Source organism: Canis lupus, chromosome 28 (assembly GCF_003254725.2).
Source record: "Canis lupus dingo isolate Sandy chromosome 28, ASM325472v2, whole genome shotgun sequence".
Lineage (NCBI taxonomy): Eukaryota > Metazoa > Chordata > Mammalia > Carnivora > Canidae > Canis > Canis lupus.
Genome location: NC_064270.1, coordinates 25,170,774 through 25,188,591, shown reverse-complemented (window position 1 = coordinate 25,188,591; position 17,818 = coordinate 25,170,774). Strand labels below are relative to the sequence as shown.

The following is a 17,818-nucleotide window of genomic DNA, read 5'->3' as shown; positions in this document are numbered from 1 at the left end:
AGCATATGTGAGGACATGAGTATGGGGCTGGGCAGAGGGGAGTGCAGAGGGAGAAGTGGACTCCCAGCTAAGCAGAGAGCCAGAGGCAGCAGGGCTTGATCCCAGGACCCTGAGATCATGACCTGAGATTAAGGCAGATGCTCAACCTACTGAGCCACTGGGTGGCCCTGAACTCCTTCTCAAGTATGGAATCTTACTTATAATCAACTTCACTTCCTAGCATAGTGCCTGACTGTTGGTTGTTATGATGAATTGAATCGGGAAGTATTAACTGACTATATAGGTAGAATGAATTTGAACCTTATACTTGTAAGAGGGTAGATTTACAAATTCTCAGGTAATTTACAGCATGTTTCCTCCCGCCATATCCTCATGGCCTGGTATTGGGAAATGTCTACAGGGCAGTTCAAGCTTAACATACCGCTCTGGATTCCTGCTTCCCCTTAGCTTCTTTGGCCCTGGGGAGTTTCTCATACTTTCTTGAGAACTTACCTGTTTATTAAAAGGATGTTTGTGGGGCACCTGGATGGCTCAGTCTGTTGAGCATCCAACTCTTGGTTTCAGCTCAGGTTGTGGTCTCAGGGATATGAGATTGTGGGATGAAGCCCCAAGGGGGCTCCAGGCTCAGTGGGGAGTCTACTCTCCCTCTCCATCTGCCCCTCCCCTCTCTGTATGCTTGCTTGCTCTCCCAAGTAAAGAAACATTTAAAAAATAAAAGGATATCTGTTGGATTTCATCTAAATATTTTGGATTTTGGATGGGGATAATTTATCTGCCATGTTTCAAAAAGCAGTACTTCTTATGTTTTAATTTTAGCAGGCTGTTGTATTTTTTTTTTTTTAAGATTTTTTATTTATTCATGAAAGACACCAGAGAGAGAGAGAGAGAGAGAGAGGCAGAAACCTAGGCAGAGGTTAGAGGCAGGCTCCTCACAGGTAGCCTGATGTGGGACTTGATCCTGCACCCTGGGATCACGCCCTGTGTTGAAGCCAGACGCTCTGTCGCTGAACACCCAGGTGTCCCAGACTGTTGTATCTTGATTATCTTATTCCTGCTTTTTCTTTATGTTCATCCAAGTCAATGATAAACATCTTAAACTGGTCAAATGCAAAGACTTACTGGCTTTTCTTCCTTTATCTATGCCATAAATGGACTTTCTAGGGAAGCTTAAGTAGTAATTACTATATTACTATATAGTAATACTATACTATATTATCTTGTTTAATACTCCCAGCAGTTCTGGGAAGCAAGTGCTGCCATGGTCTGGGTTGAGACCTAGAAACATGAACTTTAAGCACCCCAGGTTATTCCTTTGCAGCTGATCCACGGATGACTGAGTAACAGGACATCCCTGCTATAGTCAAGAACCTTACAGTTTTGGGCAGCGCCAGTGGCTTAGCAGTTTAGCGCTGCCTTCAGCCCAGGGTGTGATCCTTGGAGACCCCAGATTGAGTCCCACATCAGGCTCCCTGTATGGAGCCTGCTTCTCCCTCTGCCTGTGTCTCTGCCTTTCTCTCTCTCTCTCTGTGTGTCTCTCATGAATGAATAAAATCTTAAAAAAAAAAAAAAGAAAGAAAGAAAAAGAACCTTACAGTGTTTAACTTTATCTACTTTGTCTCTTTTCTGGTTTTTCCACTTCTCATCTCTCAATTTCAGTGAAGCTTCCATCCTGCCATCAGTTAGTTATCTTACTTAAACATGCGTTTAATAAAAGGTTCCGATGTATAAATCTTTTGGCTTCCCATTGCCTGTAGGATAAAATCTCACCTCATAAGCGTGATAAGAGAAACCCTTCTTCCTTTGAAGATTTAATCTCTACCAGTCTATTTCATAACTACTTCCTCCCCAGTCCAACCAGCATGCCAAATTTAAATCCTATAAAATGTCTTGATAGCCTCCAAAAAATCATGCTATTTTATACCCTTAGGCATTTGCACATTTCTTTATATATTGTATGTATATATGTTAAGATAATGTATAAATGTTTTGTTTATATGTTGTTCATACTAGGTAGTGAGCTCTTCTGGAACAGAAGCCACAACTTTTTGTATTTCTAAAAGCCAATATGTTGTCTGAGGACTAACTTATGAAACCAGACTTCTTTTGAAGTGAACGTTACCATTAATTGCCTTTTCTAAGAACAGTTATTCAGTTATCTAAAAGTATAGCTAATTCAGTTAACCAATTCCAGTACAATTTTCTCAGTCCTTGTCCACAATTACATTGTGAAATCCTCAGGGATCTCTGATATTCCTATTCTAGTGATTCCCTTAATTTCTCTTGAAAATTAGCAGACTGTTTCAGTAGGGGGAAAAAATCCCAATTGAGCAATTTTAAAAAGTGTTTGTATAGTATTCTGTGTATCTATTAGATGTATTTATCAGCTGTACCAGAACTTCATGAAACATTCTTAGTCAGTTAATTTTCATCAGAGCATGAGAGCTTTTCCTACATTCTCTTAACATTATACATCTTCAATTCAGTTATAGTATCAGTTGGCATTTACACTAGATACCACTGAAAATCCCTAAAATTTAAGGTTCCATCTTTTATAACATGAATATGTGCTGCATCATATTTGCAAATTGTGAATTTAAATTTACTTAAATGAAAGGCTTTCTGTAAAAGTTTTCATTGCATGAAACTTCAGAATATGGAGTACCAGCTTATATTAATAGAGAATTTTGAGGCCATATAGATTGTCACACTTAGTCCAGTTAGGTATTTTTTAAGTAAAATATTTTTTCTTTTTTAAGGATTTTACTTATTTATTTGAGAGAGAGGGTGAGCGTGTGGGGAGAGGCAGAGGGAGAGGGAGAAGCAGACTCCCCTACTGAGCAGGGAGCCCAATGCAGGCTTGATCTTAGGACCCTGAGATTATGATCTGAGCCAAACACAGCTGCTTAACTGACTGGGCCACCCAAGCACCCAATGAAGTGAAATACTTTAGAAACCTTTTCATATACAGAAAATCAAATGAATAATTAGCTTTCATATGATTACTTTTTGCAAGAACTTGATCCTGAACTTGATCCTGAACTTGATCCCAGGACTCTGGGATCACAACCTGAGCCACCCAAGTGCCCCTTGAGAAACCATTAAAACTCTTCAAGCTAAAGGAATGAGAAGAGGGAACCAGTAGTGCGGTTCAGAGGGGCTAATTATATAATGAGGGCACCTGATGTGAGCAGTGGCCTTCAGCCAACATGTGGTGATTGGAGAAGCCAGATGTCACTCTGCCTGTACTTGTGGTCTGCCAAGTGCCTCCTGTTGGTGGCCGAATCTAACTGGAAGTTCTGGGCAAGGAAACTTGATATAGTCCATGATAGTCATTTCCCCAAAGCACAGGGTGGGATAGGATAGAGTGGAAAAGTAGATCTGGAGGAGTAAACAAAGTGGCAATTATGTCAGCCAAAGTAGAAGAAATAGGAAAGCATAAAAGCAAATACTAGTGATACTAATTTGTTTACTGTATCATTTTTCTCTAATTTTGAATATTTCCTTTCATTTAAAAATTTCCTGACACAGGCCCTGGGGACATTATGCAAAAAAAAAAAAAAAAAAAAAAAAAAAAACCCAGAAAATACATTGGTAACATTATAGAAAAATATTTATTTTGATTTTGATTTAAAAAAAATTTTATTAATGCTGGATATTTTTTCAAAGGCCAACAAAAAATGTGAAGAGGCACGCCAGGAAAAAGAAGCAATGGTAATGAAGTATGTAAGAGGTGAGAAGGAATCTTTAGACCTTCGAAAGGAAAAAGAGATACTTGAAAGGAAACTCAGAGATGCGAATAAAGAGTCTGAGAAAAATACTAACAAAATTAAGCAGCTTTCTCAGGAGAAAGGACGGTTGCACCAGCTATATGAGACCAAGGTATAATTTGTGCTATTGTACTATAGTTGAAATTCATTCCTTTTTCTTTTCCTTACCGTATCAAACAATCATAATTAATGTGGTTAAAGTCACTATTAAGCATAAAGTTGTTTTTGTTAGTTTACCTTCTAAGAACATGAATGCTTTAAAAGTCTTAGTATCTCATTACCTGTCTGCAAAAAAAGTCTTTGCTAGGAAAAAAACAAGATATTGATACATGTTGTTTATTAAATAACTTTTTCCTGATATTTTTTAAACCTTTTAATATCTGTACTTTGAAGAAATGAGTTTCTGCTTCAAAAGAACATTTTATTTTGGTAAAATACATGCATAGTGGGATCAAGATGTGAATAGTTTCTCAGCCAGAACTATGTAATTTGACTAGAATCTTAATGTAATACTTATTTGTTATAGGATAGAACTTACATTTTTCTTGTAGAAAAACGTTCTTTTTAGATGCTGCCCAAAGAAATTTAATTACTGAGCTATTCAGAGTCCTTGGTGTTAACTAGCAGCCTCATAGCATGGTCTTATTTCTAGTCCATTATCATTTCTTGGTAATGAATGTTATTTTTTCATTAACTTTTAGTTCAGGAATGTTTTCATTGTTCTCAGAAATTCTGGAAGATTTTAATTTGTATTTCGTCTTAATGCCAGCCAGTTGAGAAGAATCATACTTAATGCTTGCTTGCAAATATCTAGTTGGCTGAAATATAAATGTTAATCATCTTATGTCTGTTAATTTGATTTAGGATTTTGGTCCTCTCTTTCATTTGAACTTTGAATTAGGTTTATGTACGTTATAATATACTAAACCCTGAAATATTGTGTTATTGAATTGATTGTTTTGAGGAGGTATAAAAGATACATAAATAACTAGTTGATTGTTCAGATGAAAAAATATGACCTAGTATTACTGTTTTAGGAAAGTGAAACTACTAGACTCACCAGAGAAATTGACAAACTAAAGGAAGATATTAATTCTCATGTCATTAAAGTAAAATGGGCACAAAACAAATTAAAAGCAGAAATGGATTCACACAAGGTAAGTACTATATACTGCAGTGGAATATTAGATTCAGTTTTAAAAGCAAATACAGGGGCACCTGGGTAGGTCACTTGCATGAGTGACTCTTGGCTTTAGCTCAGGCCATAATATCAGGGTCATGTGATTGAATCCTCCATTGGGCTCTGCACTTAATGCAAGGTCTGCTTAGGGCTCTCTCCCTCTCTCTCTCTGCCCCTCCCCACTGCACGTGCATGCGTGCTCTTGCTCTCTTTCTAAAATAAATAAAAAATAAATCTCCAAAAAAAGAGAACAAATGAAGTAATAGTTAATGAGACATAAAGCTTAATTTTGTGACTTCTGTGGGATAGGTTGGGCCTGAATATTTGATGAATGTGAGAAGATATTTCCTTGTGTGATTTACATATTAAATTAGAATGCTAAATTTTATCATGAATTTTAAAAAATATTGAATCTTATCATTCATTGCTAACAACTCCAAAATTGATTTTGTTGTTCAAGGATATTTTTGGTAGCTATATTTAATATTATACATTGTCAGAAATTTAGGGGGAGAAGCATAGTCTGTATGTTATCAAAATTGAAAGTAAACTCTGGAAATTAAAAAAAAAAACCCAGTGATACTAAGATTCTTATAATCAAGAAATATAAATTCTTATTTAAATAAGAGTGTAATAAAGATCTTAAGAGTTTCCATATCTATTTGTTACGATATAATTCCATTGATATTATACCTAATGAATATCTTTTTTTAAAAAAAAATTAATGAAAAGTGATCATAAAGGCTGGTACCTGATGCCATAATTTTAAGCACTAACTGTACTGGTATAAGAGTTATAAAAATCTGAATATGATAGAATGTGAAGTAAAATAACAACTCTGAAATACTTAAATAGAAAAGCAATGTTATTTATAACAGATTCCAGGTTTTCAAAAATAGACTTAATGTTAGTGTTTAAAACCATAATCATAAGTTATCTCATTAAATAATTCTAAGTAGAATAACCTTTGGATATTTACATATATTATCAGAGAAAACTGTAGGGAGAGGTGTCTGTGTTGACAGTGGTCAAAGAATAGAGACTAGCAGCTCTCCTCAAGTTCTGAGCTAACTGTTGATCTGCACCCAAGTGTTAGGGAGCCAGACATGTAGAGAAGGAATTGCCAGAAGGGAATACGAGCAAAAATCTTTGCAGTTCACATAGGGCTATAAATCGTTTAAAATTCCAAATCCTAGATCATGGTAATGATTTCTAAACTGCCTGAGTTGCTTCAGGATCTGACCATAATACTGGGTCATAACTAATGTCTGTGGTACTTTTCTGCTCATCATCTATAGCCCTAAGACACAGGAGCCTGAAACCTATTTGCTAGCACTGGAGAGTGAAAGACTAATACTTGGTCTTCTGTGACCACACGTGTTAAAAAATATGGGTGATAATAGATATTTAATGGCAGTTTTGAGGTCAGATGAAACTGGATACTCTAGGTTAGAGAAATGGTTTAAGGCTGAAATACTAAAGTTACATGGTTTGGATTGCTAGAAAATGAAAATAACAAGTATTTTGTCCTAGTATGTGAAAATTAGAAACTTACCAGTTCTTTTTTTTTCTTTACATTTATTTTTGTAAAGGTTTATTTGTTCATTCATGACAGACAAACAGAAGCAGAGATACAGGTAGAGGGAGAAGCAGACTCCCCGTGGGGAGCCTGATGCAGGACTCAATCCCAGGACTCTGGGATCACGACCTGAGCCAAAGGCAGATGCTCAACCACTGAGCCACCGAGGCGTCTCTTTTCTTTACATTTTTAAAAAGATTTATTTATTTATTTGAGAGAGAAAGTGTGTGCACACTTGTGGCAGGGAAGGGCAGAGGGGGAGAGGGAGTTGGGAAGGACAACTGTACTCCTCAAGCCAACTCCGCACCAAGTGTGGAGCCCAACATGGGCCTTGATTCCAGGAAACTTGAGATCATGATCTGAGCTGAAATCAAGAGTTGGCTGTTTAATCAACTGAACCACTCAAGCACCCCTTTACCAGTTCTTTTTAAAGACATTTTTTAACCAGCAAGCGTTTCATTGGGCTTTCCTCTGTGCACAGCATTGTATTAAATAGTTCATATATAGTGAATGGTAGGGGTCTTGATTGCTCTCAGAGAGTATCTGGGATGAGATCCTGGTGACCAGTTATATGTATTTACCTAGTTGATGTGAGGAAGAGTATCTGGATCAAAGGGTACAAGATTTAGTGACTATCCACACAATGTTGGCCACCTGCTAAAATGTGGACAAGAGCTAGGACTCTTGTAAGTTTTTCTCCAGGTACCCTTTCCAACTTCTAGTCCCTGCGCACCTAGTCCTAGGCATTAATACTAAAGTTCTGGAAGGTAGTGGATTCATTGTGAACATTAGCTTCTGATCAGGACTCCAGGCCTGATTTCCAGAATTTAAGTCTCAGACTAAGTAGATTGGATTGCTCCATCATCAGTAGAATTATCAATTGGACCAAACAATAGGAACAATTTCATTTATTCCCTTTCCTAAACTCCCTCAGTAGTTAAACTAAAATGTGTTTTTAACACATAGCTTCTAAAAACAAGACTATTGAGTGTAGTAAAGGACTTCCCCCACAGTGTAAACCTTATATACTTGTTGACCTATCTGGTTGCTACCTTTGGGTCCCAGGATAAAATAATCTCATTGGGAGCATAGATGTGGCCAGTAACGGATGTGGCAGTAGACTGTGGTTTGACTCTGCTGGGTGCTTGCCAGTCATTTTTGCTTCAGAGAAAGCTTGAGAAATAGGGTCTTGGGTATCAAGGCAGCATCTAGACCAGTAGGAAGTAAGAGACTATAATACACTGCAGACCTAATGTGCAACTAGGGGTTGGTATATTTTATGATGTATTCCTTCAACAAGACTCTGCTACTTACTATCTATGCTTTTCTTCAAAAGTTATCACATTGTCAACAATAACCTCATTCTTAAATGGTTTACTCATAAAGCCCACTGATTAGAAGCTAGAGCTCACTTTTAATTAGCTTTGCTGTTATCTCACTTAGTAAAACTATATGTTCAGTTCTATAACTCTTCCATAACTATAGTCTATTGCATTATGGAGTAACAAGGTCCAGGTTTACCCTCCCATCTTAAAAACTTAAAAAAAAAAAAAACAGACAAAATGTATGAAATGAAGGTTTTTAGGCTTGGGCAACAAAGGCAGGACAGGACAGTGATCTCTGAGAATGGGAAAATAAGCAAGATGTAATGCCTGCAGTTTCCAGATTGCAGCAAAAGAAGAGGACCCCAGTCAGATCCCAGCAGTCTCCAGGAATTGAGGAGACAAACTGAAGTATAGAAAATATGGCAGAGTACCAGAGAAGAGAAAGGTTTGGAGATTGCAGTGTGTTCCTCTCAGCTCTTCATTCAGCTCACTACTCACTGATGAGTGTATGTGTGTGAGAAAGTTAGAGGTGGAGAAAGGACTGTCAGAAAGGAGTAGGCGCAACAGTTCCTGGGGCTCCCAGAGGGCTAATGGAAATCGTTCATGTTCCCCCCAGCCAAGAGAAGCCATCTTAACATACAGGGCATCCAGTGGTCCTCAGAAGGGTGTTACTTCAGCGAGACTCCAGGCTGTTATGGACCCATTTACAAAGCTTTGAAAGAAAGCCTCCAATCAAATTGTTTCAATAACCATGTCCCAGAAGAAAGCCAAAATATTCAAGTTAGTTAAAGAATCTCCAGGATCTAAGAACATAAAATTCACAATGTTTAGTATCTAATAAAAAATTAAGAGACAGGCAGAGAAGGAGGAAAATGTAGCCTATAATGAGATGAAAAGAAAAATCAGTTGATAAAAACAAAGCCAGAAATAACACAGATGAAAGAAGTAGGTAAAGATGTTAAAACAGCTATTATAAAAATATACTCCATATGTTCAAGAAGATGAGTGAAAGTGGGAATATGTTAAGGAGAAACATAAAAGATTTTTAAAAGGCCAAATTGATATAATGTTTGAAATGAAAAATACATTGGATAGAATTAACAGAAGGTTAGATGTTCTAGAAGACAAGATTAGTGAACTTGAAAAACATGAAACTTTAAAAACATGAAAATATAGCATAAAAAATTATGCTAGGGATACCTAGATATATAACTTATACACAGAATTCCAGATTCATATATTCACTTGGCTATTTGACATCTGACATCTTGGATGACTTACAGGCATCTTCAACTGAGCATATCTAAAACAGAATAGAAAATGTGCTGGCCCTCCATTACTCTTCCATCTCAAGAAATCGCAATTCATCCTTTTAGTTGCCCTGGCCAGAAATCTTAGGTTTATCCTTGTTAAACCTATGGTTCTCAGTCACCATATCCAGTCCCTTAGCAAATCTTCTTGCTCACTTCTTTCAGGTCTTTACCATCTGTCACCTCTCAGTGATACTTTCCCTGGCTCTCTAAATTTGCATACCTCCCCTCAAACCCCCTTGTGTCCTAACTTTATTTTGACTCCTTAACATTTGTCATTATCTAATATAACATATTTTTACTTAGATATTTTATGTATTATCTGTGATCATCACTAGAATATCAGCTTTAAGAGTAGAGATACATTTTTTTAAGATTTTATTTATTCACAAGAGACACAGAAAGAGGGACAGAGACATAGAGGGAGAAGCAGGCTCCCTGTGGGGAACCAGATGTGGAACTCGATCCCAGGACTCTGGGATCATGCCCTGAGCCAAAGGCAGACAGACACTCAGCCACTGAGCCACCCAGGCATCCCGAGAGTAGAGATGTTATCTGTCTTCTTACAGTAATATTTCTTCAAAGCTTTGAACAGTGCCTGACGTGGCAGGTGCTCAGGGAATAAATGAAACATAGTCCCTTAACCAAAACTTTTCTTTTATTTGGTTATTTAATATATATTTAGCATTATGGGAATCTCTCAGTTGCTATTTTTTTAATGAATACAGTGAATACTTACTGTGTACCAAGCTGTTTCAGTTATTGATGGTATAGAAGTAGGGGACCCTAAAAGATTTGGGGCACCTATGTGGTTCAGTCAGTTAAGTGTCTTCAGCTCAGGTCATGGTCTCAAAGTCCTAGATCAAGTATTGGCATCCCTGCTCATCAGGGAGTCTGCTTCTCCCTTTCCCATTGCCCCTCCCCCTGCTTGTGTGCACTCTCTCTCTCAAATAAAGTTTTCTTTTTTTTTTATTTAAGATTTTATTTATTTTTTGTTAATGAGAGACACAGAAAGAGAGGCAGAGATGTAGGCAGAGGGTAAAGCAGGCTCTTCACAGGGAGCCTGATGCAGGACTCTATCCCTGGACCCCAGGATCACCCTCTCAGCCAAAGGCAGATGCTCAAACACTGAGCCACCCAGGCGTCCCAAATAAATAAAATCTTTTTTTTTTTTTTTAAGATTTTATTTATTTATTCATGAGAGATACACAGAGTGGCAGAGACACAGGCAGAGGGAGAGAAGCAGGCTTCCTGCAAGGAGCCTGATATGGAACTCGATCCCGGGACTCTGGGATCACACCCTGAGCCGGAGGCAGATGCTCAACCAACTGAGCCACCCAGGCGTCCCTGAACAAAATCTTTAAACAAAAAACAAATCAAGTTCTTATTTAAAAACCAGCAGCTAGATATATATAGCTAAGTACTTAATTATATGATAGAGTTATCCAAAAATTATGTAAAAGAAGTAGTGTGTGAAGATAGATGCAATTTAGATGGTTCAAAAGATGAAGAGAAACATTTCGAGTGGAGGAATAGCAAGAAAAAAGGAAAAACAGGAGATGAGTATTTCATATTTAGGAAAACAAGCCTTCTTAGAGGGGAGGTTTATATTAGTGATTCCTTCATAGATTCAGCAAATATTATGTGAATAATTAACATATGGCAAGTGCTAAGCTAAGTATTGTTCAGAAACTATGTTCTCAATGGAGGAAACACGTAAGCTACAAAGTATCAGTTGTTATGATCTAGGAATGCCCTGGACTCTGCCTATAGGAAAGCAAGATAGTAGCTTCTGCCCTTTTCTGAAAGGCAGCTACTAGGAGAAGATACCTAAACCCTCATTTCAAATCCAAATAATAGCCCAGGCCATGGGACTGGATAGGTCTGAAGAACTTTGGAAAAAGAGCTACAGAACAGGGCTTTATCTGGAAAATTGCCACAGGAAAGAGGAAGCCAATTGAGACAGAGAAGACAACAGTGGAAAGGGGAAAAACAGTACTATGTTGTCTTGTAATAGGAACAGAGGAAGGCTATCCAGAGAGTCCGGAGTGGTCAGAACTGGAGCAAGTAAGTCAAGAATAGAAAATGAGAGAAAGTCATTGGATTTGATGAGAGAATAGTCACTGCAAACCTTTAGAATTGCTATTTTAGGAGTGTGGTTAGGAACAGAAACCAAATTGTAGCATGGATCTATAAGACAGTTTTGAATAGATACCATGGCCATAAAACAAAGAATTCTTTTATGTGTGTACAAAGAGCTGTTTAACACTTTCTTCCTCTTGTCTTACCAGGTTAATGACTTGTAGTGATTTACTGAAAACTATCAAATTTAACTTTATTTAATGGCTATAAATTAACTGCACAGGCTACTTTAGTTTTTTGTCAGAGCATAAAGTGTTATTTCTAGAATAGTATCCAACCACTCAGTGGCAGTACCAAGGTTACTCTGGTCATTGTTCTTACCATTTATCACATTATTGAGACCAGTCATGTCACTGTCTGTGAAGGAAAAACTGTTCTCCTCCTCAAGTGTAGGAAAGAACCCAGTTCTCCTTACTGTGTTTCATCCCTGTAAGTCTAGTTTATTTTTATGCAGAACACTTCACCTCTGACACTTCTGGTCATCAGATGTGTGCAGGTTTTCCCCCACGACAAGTAATTCTCTGCAATACCACCTACAGTTTCACTCGACTCTGACATACCTACCTGGAGATAGTATTGAATCCCACAGATTAAGGGCTCAGTCCTATAAGAATGCCCCCTGTTCTGCACCACACACACACATTACAGATGCCAGCCACAAGCCCAGGTGTGCTTGTGACCAGCCAGCTATAGATCAGAAGTTCCAGGGATCCCCTCCTTGGGTTTGAAGGATTTACTTAAAGAACTCAGGAAAACAATGTTTATCATGTTATTAAAGGATATGATAAAGGATATAGACAAACAGCCAAATGAAGAGATATATAGGGCGAGGTCTAGGTGGGTCCCAGGTGTAGGAGCCTCTCCCCATCGAGTTGGGGTGCATCATCCTCTCAGTGTGGTTATACTTGACAGCCTGGAAGCTCTCTAAGCCCCATTCTTTGGGATTTTATGGAAGATTCGTTATGAAGGCATGATCAATCAACTCCATCTTCTGGCCTTCTTTGGGGGCTGAAAATTCAAGACTGCTAATCATGACTTGATTTTTCTGGTGACCAGCTCTCATCCAGGAGTTCACCCAGAGTCGCCTCATTAGAAGAAAACATACTCCTGTCACTTGGGAAAATACAAGAGTTTCAAGAGCTCTGTGTCAGGAACAGAGGTCAAAATCGATATTGCAACCAGAGATGCTCCTAGTGTTCTTGTGACTTAGAAAATTACAAGAGTTTTAGGAGTTTTGTGTCCGGGACCAGGGGCAGAAACCAATATATATTTTTCTTTATCTCACACTATCTTTTTGTCAATGCAGGAAACCAAAGATAAACTCAAAGAAACAACAACAAAGCTAACTCAAGCAAAAGAAGAAGCTGATCAGATACGGAAAAACTGTCAGGACATGATAAAAACATATCAGGTATGCTTAACTTTTCAAAGAGACTAGTAGCAAAATTACACCAAATGTCAGTACCCTTGCTTCATTAATATTTTGTATCTGTAACATTAGAAGCATGGAATGGATTTGGTAGGGCAGTTAAATAAATTACAGGTTATTTTCTGTGTTAAAGTACATGTAGCTTAACTAAAGACCTTAGAGAAATTAACTAAATAAAAACACTAGAAAGTGTCAGAAGAATAAAGAGTACAAGGAACTCTGTGTTATGTTGCATATCTTAAGTACTATTCTTGTTCATGCAGAATTGACATATTTAAGATCTTTCAATGCAGTCATTTTTAGATATCTAAGGTTTGCATTTCACAATCTGTAAAGTTAACTGCAAAAGCTTTCCAAAGTATAAAACTTTAAAAATTCAGTCATACTTTTTTCATTTCCTTTACATTAGGAGTCAGAAGAAATTAAATCAAATGAGCTCGATGCCAAGCTTAGAGTCACAAAAGGAGAACTGGAGAAACAAATGCAAGAAAAGTCTGACCAGCTAGAGGTGAGTGGCTCTGGCCTTTTCATTACCCTGGATTGGGTAATAAATTGAGGAGGAGAGAAGGGATGAATACTGTCTCCCATTTTAAAGGCCCTTTTGAAGGAACAGGCAATAAACTTTAGGTCTTTTTTTAGTACATAATGATTTGTGGTTTCTTTTAAACTTTTTAAAAGATGCATCATGCCAAAATAAAAGAACTAGAAGATCTGAAGAGGACATTTAAGGAGGGCATGGATGAACTTCGAACACTGAGAACAAAGGTGAGGAAATCTATAGTCAGGATTTCAAAGGAAGGGTAAATAGCTTCAATTTTAGACTCCTGATTTTTTTAAGTGTTGGGGAAACACTTTCATTCCAAAATGAAAGAACTCAGAGGAGTAGAATATCGATTTTCTAGCAATAAAATGGACTCTTATTGAAATGAAAATGTCTTCCACTTTGGTCCCTTTGAAGTATTTGCCAAAAGTTCCTGTTTTATAGCACATTTGCTGTTTCTGTCACTTATCTTTGGGCCTCTCATGTAAGGCAGTTGTATCAGCAAAATAATTGGAAAGATAGTTGGACTCTAGAACTGAGTGACAGAAGTTAACGGATTTTATATTTCTCCTTATAGTCTTGTACAGTTTTAATTTCTAACAATCTAGTGTAGTCTTCATTGTAAAAATAGTATCCCTTTTAATATGAATGTGAAATATCATTGTATATCATTCATTTATTTAGAAATAGGCTTTTAAGTAGCCACCTTGACTTTGCCATCATTTAACAATTTTCAAAGTGTCCTTCATGTGCCCTTCCATTTGTTCTCTGTGACTGTCCTTTGAGGTAGGTGGGGAAGGTATATCCTGTTGGCAGGTTAAGAAATGGAGATTTAGCCAAAACAACATGACATGCTAAAAGTCCCGTGACTAAATCATGAGAAATCTGAGACTCAACCCCGGCATTCTTATCATCCCATTATGTTTTCTTCACATTAATTAATTCTGCTCCAGAATTTAATTTAGGTGTGTGTTTGTTTTGTTTTGAGCAAGAGAGAGAATGCATGTGTGAGCTCATAAGTGGTGGAGGAGGAGCAGGGGGAGAGGGAGAATCTTAAGCAGGTTTCCTGCATAGTAGTGTGGAGCCTGATTGGGGGTCGATCCCATGACTCTGAGATCATGACCTAAGCCAAAATCAGGAGTCAGGTGCTTAACCGACTGAACCACCCATGTGCTCCTAGCTTGGATTATTAATATATAATCACTATATGAAATAATTAAGGAACAAGTAAATTTTGTTTTTAGTCTAACTTGGTTATGATTTTTGATAGGTGAAATGTCTAGAAGATGAACGATTAAGAACAGAAGATGAGTTATCAAAATATAAGGAAATTATTAATCGACAAAAAGCTGAAATTCAGAATTTATTGGACAAAGTAAAAATTGTGGATCAGATACAGGAGCAGCATCAAAGGTATAAACCGAGCAACTTCTGTTTATGCTAATCAATAGGCTTTTTAATTCTATCTCAAGATTCTGTTATTAAATGTAATTATTGCATTAAACAGGAATAATTTTATAATTTTACGAGCTAAAAAATTTTAAATTTCTATCTTCATTTGAACTTTTGGCTTTATGGCTTCTAAAAATCCAAGTTTATATTCTCTAAATATTGGAAGTAGCAATTTGCAAAACACAATGTTTTTTTCTTAATTCATTCTTTAATATTCAAATTATGCTACTTAAAGTACTTCTTCTAAAAGGTATATAGATAATCTGCATCTTTGCATATATTGTAGAGCAAAGCAGGAGCTGACATTATTCCTTGGCTTCTTGTAAAACCATTTAGCTAAACTCTACCATGATATCACCTGGCAAAGCCTGGATTCAGCCTGAATCCTTCTTTTTCATACTGTACCAATGTCTGCTGCTCAGTATTGCTAAAAATCTCACCATCATCCAGGTTGGTGCTGTGATAAATCCATGGTTAGCAGCCTCAACTGGAAATGTTAATGACCTCTAATCCATCCATATGTCCTTAGTCACAGCCTCTCCACAACCTTGAAGCATCTATTTCACATCCTCCTGCTTTGTTTTCACTTCTGGTCTCCCTCCCTTGCTATTTACTCTTTGCAGGTGATTACCTCTTATTTACTTGAGAAGAAACGGGAGCTGCAGGTATCTATTCTTCATAACCTCTTTCTATCTGTTCTATGAACTTGCAACCATTCTTTTTTCTCTTCTTTCTTTAGTATAAGGAATATTCTTGTTCCCCTCTGAACTGAATTGTTCTCTCTACTTCTGTGGATCCTATGCTCTTCTGCCTTCTCAGGGTCTTTCTGGATTATTTCTTCTTTATCCTGTATCTCTTACCTCTCTCTACTTAACTTTTTGTTTTTTCTACATATCAATATTAAAAACGTCAAAACTCCTATAACATTACCTCACCTTTTTCCTGTCCTTAACAACCAAACATCCTTGTAGAATCATCTAAACTCTTCCTCCTTGCCTTCCCTTCCTTTCTCCTTCTATCCCTCTCCACTGCAGTCTAGCTTCTATGCCAGCATCCCATTAAAAACTGCTAATACCTCTTAAATCTAACAGTCACTTCTCAGACTAAGCCTTTCTTGGATTTTCAGTATTAAAACCATTAAGCACATTGTCTTTCTTGACATGCTTTGTCCCTGTGGCTTCATTTCCTATCATGCTTTCCTGGTGTTCCTCCCCATTTTCTGGCTACTCCTTTTCTCAGTCTCCTTGGCAGCCTTCTCTTTATCATAAAACTCTTCTGTTATTATTTTATGATACTCCTGCGTGATGCTAACTATTCCTGTAGTATGCTGCAGGACCTCATGTCATTATCTTCAGCCCTTTTCGCTCAGCCCCAGTCACACAGGTGTCAAAGCACCTCTTTCTTTAACATGTCCTATACTGATTCATCCTACCCATATACTCCTTTGATGTTCCTCAGATGAGTGGTGAGTATAGCATCTACATGATTTTCCATCCCAGGAACCTGGGCGTCCTCCTTGGTGTTCCTCTTTTCCATCACATATCTAACCACTCACAGAGTATTATTGATGCTAACTCTTCAGGATCTTTCAAGTCCATTTATTTTTCATACTCCCACCACTGCCAACATTGTCCTTTCATCTGGAAAACTGCCACAATTTCTAAACTGGTTTTGTTTTTTGTTTTTTTTTACTTCCCTTGTTGTCCATTTCCTACACTATCAGTTAGCATAATCTTTTTCAAAAGGAAATCTCAAAACTTTTCAGTGATTTCCCATTGCCTCAGGGACTAGCCAGTAAGTTCAGATGCCACAGGATGGCTTGTAAGATCATTAGTGATCTTGCTTCTCCCTCTGTGCCTTCTCTTTTCACACTCTTGGGTTTCAGCAGTAGTTATTTACAAGTGTGGATGGATTGTCTCCTATGTGCATGCGCTGTGTTAGGTGCTGAGGATGTAGTGCTGTCCTGATTGTCATCAGTGTTGAACATGTGTTCGTTAGTACCAAGAAAGTCATTCTCATTCCCTTCCCAGATCTAGCACGTACTGTTTCTTCTACCTGGAACATATTTTGTTGTCCCACTCACTCCTACTTTTCTTCAGATCAGGAAGTAGCAAACTGTGGCCCAGGAGCCAAATCCAGCCCACACTGCCTTTTTCTGTAAATAATTTTTTTTTGGGACACAGCTCTCTCATTCCTTCGTGAATTATCTATGGCTGCTTTCACACTGCAGCAGCAGGGTTGAGCAGTTGCCGCAAAGACCATATGCCATAGAAACTTAAATCGTTTACCGTCTGGGCCTTTCACCAGAAAAATTTGCTAACCCCTACTTTAAATATTAGCTTAAACATCACTTATACTAGTTAGGCAATCCTCTCTGTGCTTTCATCATCAAAAATGTTTCACCACATGTGTAATTTCCTTAGTGACTTGAAAACTCTGAAAGCAGGGCCTCTGTCAGTCTTACATATTCACGCTTGAAGCTCTTAGTTCCTAGCATATGTTAGGTAGTTCCACAAATCCAAATAAATAATTTGAGTAAATGAATAAAAGTACCTTTATAAAGTATTTTATTTGATGAGAATCCAAAACCACTAATTTACTGTTTTTTATTTAATAGTTTATTTTTTTCTTAAATATAAACTTTGTTTTTTAGAGGTAAACAAGAAATTGAAAATTTGAAAGAAGAAGTGGAAAGTCTTAATTCTTTGATTAATGACCTACAAAAAGACATCGAAGGCAGTAGGAAAAGAGAATCTGAGTTACTATTATTTACAGAAAAGCTCACTAGTAAGAATGCACAACTCCAATCTGAATCAAATTCTTTGCAGTCACAATTTGATAAGCTTTCCTGTAGTGAAAGTCAGTTACAAAGCCAGTGTGAACAAATGAAACAGACAAATACTAATCTGGTAAGTATACATTTATATTTAATTTTTAAAGCAACATAAGAAGCACAAGTTAAATTTTCCTGTTAGTATAAATGTACTGGTAGTTAAGTTGAGCTCTCTTTTTTATTGGCCTGGTTTTCTGGTAATTTCAAATGCTGTGAGAAGTGTCAGTTTTTCTTTCCAACTTGCTTAAAATGTCCTTTTC

General features: G+C 37.3%; 1 protein-coding gene across 4 annotated transcripts in view; it reads left to right on the top strand.

Moving 5' to 3' along the window:
- Positions 1-17,818, top strand: part of CCDC186 (coiled-coil domain containing 186) — a 59,320-nt gene that overhangs the window by 21,595 nt on the left and 19,907 nt on the right. For 3 of the 4 annotated variants that reach the window (XR_007406717.1, XM_035708163.2, XM_049103102.1), the window contains exons 6-12: positions 3,667-3,879; positions 4,805-4,924; positions 12,610-12,714; positions 13,142-13,240; positions 13,411-13,497; positions 14,544-14,686; positions 17,379-17,634. Coding sequence is in view for 2 of the 4 variants with exons in the window: in XM_035708163.2 (XP_035564056.2) it covers positions 3,667-3,879; positions 4,805-4,924; positions 12,610-12,714; positions 13,142-13,240; positions 13,411-13,497; positions 14,544-14,686; positions 17,379-17,634 (1,023 nt within the window). In the remaining 2 variants the exon portion in view is untranslated. The remainder of the gene's footprint in view (positions 1-3,666; positions 3,880-4,804; positions 4,925-12,609; positions 12,715-13,141; positions 13,241-13,410; positions 13,498-14,543; positions 14,687-17,378; positions 17,635-17,818) is intronic. The other variant, XR_004810349.2, reaches the window with a different exon arrangement.